The 2,704-nt window shown below is 59.2% G+C and overlaps 2 protein-coding genes across 7 annotated transcripts in view; both read right to left on the bottom strand.

The window, feature by feature from the left end:
• LOC109320799 (AP-2 complex subunit alpha-2) overlaps window positions 1-2,704 on the bottom strand; it is a 621,923-nt gene that overhangs the window by 408,154 nt on the left and 211,065 nt on the right. The gene's annotated exons all lie outside the window — the stretch shown is intronic.
• Window positions 562-2,704, bottom strand: part of TRPM4 (transient receptor potential cation channel subfamily M member 4) — an 18,512-nt gene continuing 16,369 nt past the window's right edge. Inside the window, exons 22-25 of one of the 2 annotated variants that reach the window (XM_019551059.1) lie at window positions 1,898-2,030; window positions 1,582-1,654; window positions 1,274-1,333; window positions 562-988 (exon numbers count right to left, since the gene is read on the bottom strand). In XM_019551059.1, the coding sequence (XP_019406604.1) occupies window positions 1,310-1,333; window positions 1,582-1,654; window positions 1,898-2,030 (230 nt within the window). In that variant the 3' untranslated portion in view covers window positions 562-988; window positions 1,274-1,309. Of the gene's footprint in view, window positions 989-1,273; window positions 1,371-1,581; window positions 1,655-1,897; window positions 2,031-2,704 lie in introns of both variants that reach the window. The other variant, XM_019551058.1, reaches the window with a different exon arrangement.

Raw genomic sequence — 2,704 nt, 5'->3', positions numbered from 1 at the left:
AGCTTGCCCAGGATCGAAGTAAGACTAACTGGCCTATAGTTTCCTGGGTCCTCCTTCTATCTACCCCTTTTTGAAGATGGGAACCTTGCTGAAGTCAAGGTGCATCACTTCCACTGCTCTTCCCGCATCCACAGAGCCAGTCATCTCATTATAGAAATGTCCTCAGGCACACACCAGCATGGGGGAGGGGGTCCAGGGAGGGAGGGGCAGAGTGGTAGGTGGCATAGGCAGAAGATACCCCGAAAGCAAGGCACCCTGAGGCCAAGGGAAAGTCTAGGGGGTCCTTGGGGGGGGACCATAGGGATGCATAGCTGCTCTGGAGCTAGGGAGAGGCACATGAGGATTTTGGGTGGAGGCAAAGTAGACTCTGTAGGGGTCTTCTCATGCCCCCAGGCTAGCTCAGAGTCCTGGGTTCCTGTACCCAGGGCACCCTGCTGCTGGGCCTCTCAGGGTAAGGGGTGCTAGTGGCAGGGTATGAGGGGTTCCCAGCACAGGATCCTGGCATGGGGTGGGGGGGTCCCACTTCACCCAGCCCCTGCCCTCCAGGCCTGGTTCTCATGGTGTGCAACAATCAATATTTATTTAATCAAAGTATTCAAGTCATTCAAGATCCTGAGGCTCCTGCCAGAGTGGATGGAGGACAGTGCTGGGGGCAGGATACCCCAACTTCCTTCCTCCCTCTGCTTCTCCCTTCTCAAAGGTCCTTTGGCACCCAGACACCTGGGTCTACAGGGATGGGGATCCTGGATGCCAGCCCCACAAGGAAAGTCTCTGGTAGGTGGACACCTGGGTTCCCAGTGCAATGATGAGGGGGAGAGGGGTTCCAACTCCAGCCCCTCAGAAAGTGCACAGCACCCAGACACCTGGGTTCATAGTGAGGTTACAGGGGTTGTCCTGGACTCCAGCTAGTCCCGGGTGCCTGGACACCTGGGTCCTCATTTCTCCCATCTTCTCACTGGTCCAGGCAGAGTTGCAGGGGTGGGTCATTCTGGTGGTGGGGAGGAGAAAGACAGAATTAGGACAGGCAGGAGGTGGTCACAGAGCAGCTTGGGGGGACACTGATATATGAAGGAGCCAATTAACCCCTTCATTTTTGCCCCACCCCCAGAGGGGCCTGGTTCTTAGGGTGGGAGTAGGGGGGCTGCTTATGGGAGGGCCCTGTCTCACGGTTAAGGGGGAAGCCTGCATCCAAGGCGGGGGGTGCAGATTGAGACTGGGTAGTAGGGGACACCCTGGGAGCCCAGGGAGGACAGGGGGAGAGGGGGTAATTTACCCTTTCTGAGCATGGGGGGGTCTCGGTGCTTCTTCCCTAGGTCGCTCTGAGCCAGGGCATCCACTACCCAGGAAAGAGCCTGGGTGCAGTACTCCATCTGGGGGGGTTGGGTAGGTCAGAGGTGGGGGCAGGGCTTCGGTGCCCCCAAACCCACTTTACCCCCCTCCCTCTGCCCCTTATACCCCCACTGCCTCCAGCACCCTCTTCCCTGGGACCCTAACATAAGGAGCCCCCTATCCTGCCCCCTCAACCTTCCCCTCCACCCAAGATGGGGTCTTTCAGCCCCGACCCCTCTGCCACCCCAGTACCTGGTTTTCCAGGGATTTGAGTCGTCGCTCTGACTCCCGGATCTCAGCCAGCTCTTTCAAGGCCTGGTCCATCCTGTGTGGGGGGGAGGGAATGGGGGTTACTCAAGGGTCCCCCAGCCCCTCTACCTCAGAGCTTCTGCTGCACCCCATCGCAGGCTCCATCAGTGACCCCCATTCTTTCCCCACCCCATCCATCATCTCCATGTCTCCCCTGGCCTGGGGTTCCCCCTGCACCCCACTTTCCACCCAGCCATCCCTAGCCCCCCTCCCTCGGTGTCCCATATCCCCCCCAATCTCCCATAGCCCCCCCCCTCACTTCTGGGAGGTGCGTTTCAGGCGCTCGGTGTCACTGTCACGTTTCTGGCGCCTCAGCGCTACCAGGTGGTTCTCCTTCTGCACTGCCTCCCATGTGAGCAGCTGCCCATCCTGCTCCTCAGATAGCTCCAGCGCTGCCAGGGACCCAGGCATCCGGGCCAGGGGGAGAGGGACCATGCACATACTTAAGAACCATGCAGGCAGGGCATGGGAGCTCACATGGGGAAAGGGGCTGAAAGTAACTTACAGCTGGGTGTAGTTTAAAAAGCCTGGGACTTCCCAGGGCGTGGGGTGGGGATGAAGCATGAGGTTGGGGGGTGCTGCAAGTTCACATGAGGGTGGGGGCACAGATGTGTGCATTGGCACAATAGCAGAGACTTGCATGAGGGGGAAGGCACAAGATATGTGCCAGCTCGCACAGTGTGAGTGTGGCACTTCCAAGCTCGCTCAGAGGGGGCAAGGGCACGTGAGTGTGCAAAGTCGCACAAGGGCAGGGGTACAGATGTAGGCTGGCTTGCACAGCTCAGGCATGGGCTCATGTGCCTTTCCAAGCACCCCTGTGCTTGAGGGTGGGGGACTGTGAGCTCGCATGAGAAGGGGGGTCATGTGCATGAGCTTGCATGGGGACATGGGCGCACATACATTTCACATGGGGAGGAGGAAGAGCAGAACCCAGGGAAGGGGGAGCCGGGCTGAGAACAGTGTCAGGGTCAATCAACCCAGTGCCTCCAACCCTTCAGTGAGATCCCCAATGCCACCCCCTCCCCTCCCCAAGCTCCCCTTCCCCTCAAACTCCCCTAACCCCAGC

Source organism: Crocodylus porosus, unplaced genomic scaffold (genome assembly GCF_001723895.1).
Source record: "Crocodylus porosus isolate Cpor-Errol unplaced genomic scaffold, CroPor_comp1, whole genome shotgun sequence".
Taxonomy (NCBI): Eukaryota; Metazoa; Chordata; order Crocodylia; family Crocodylidae; genus Crocodylus; species Crocodylus porosus.
This window is presented reverse-complemented; position numbering and strand designations above follow the sequence as displayed.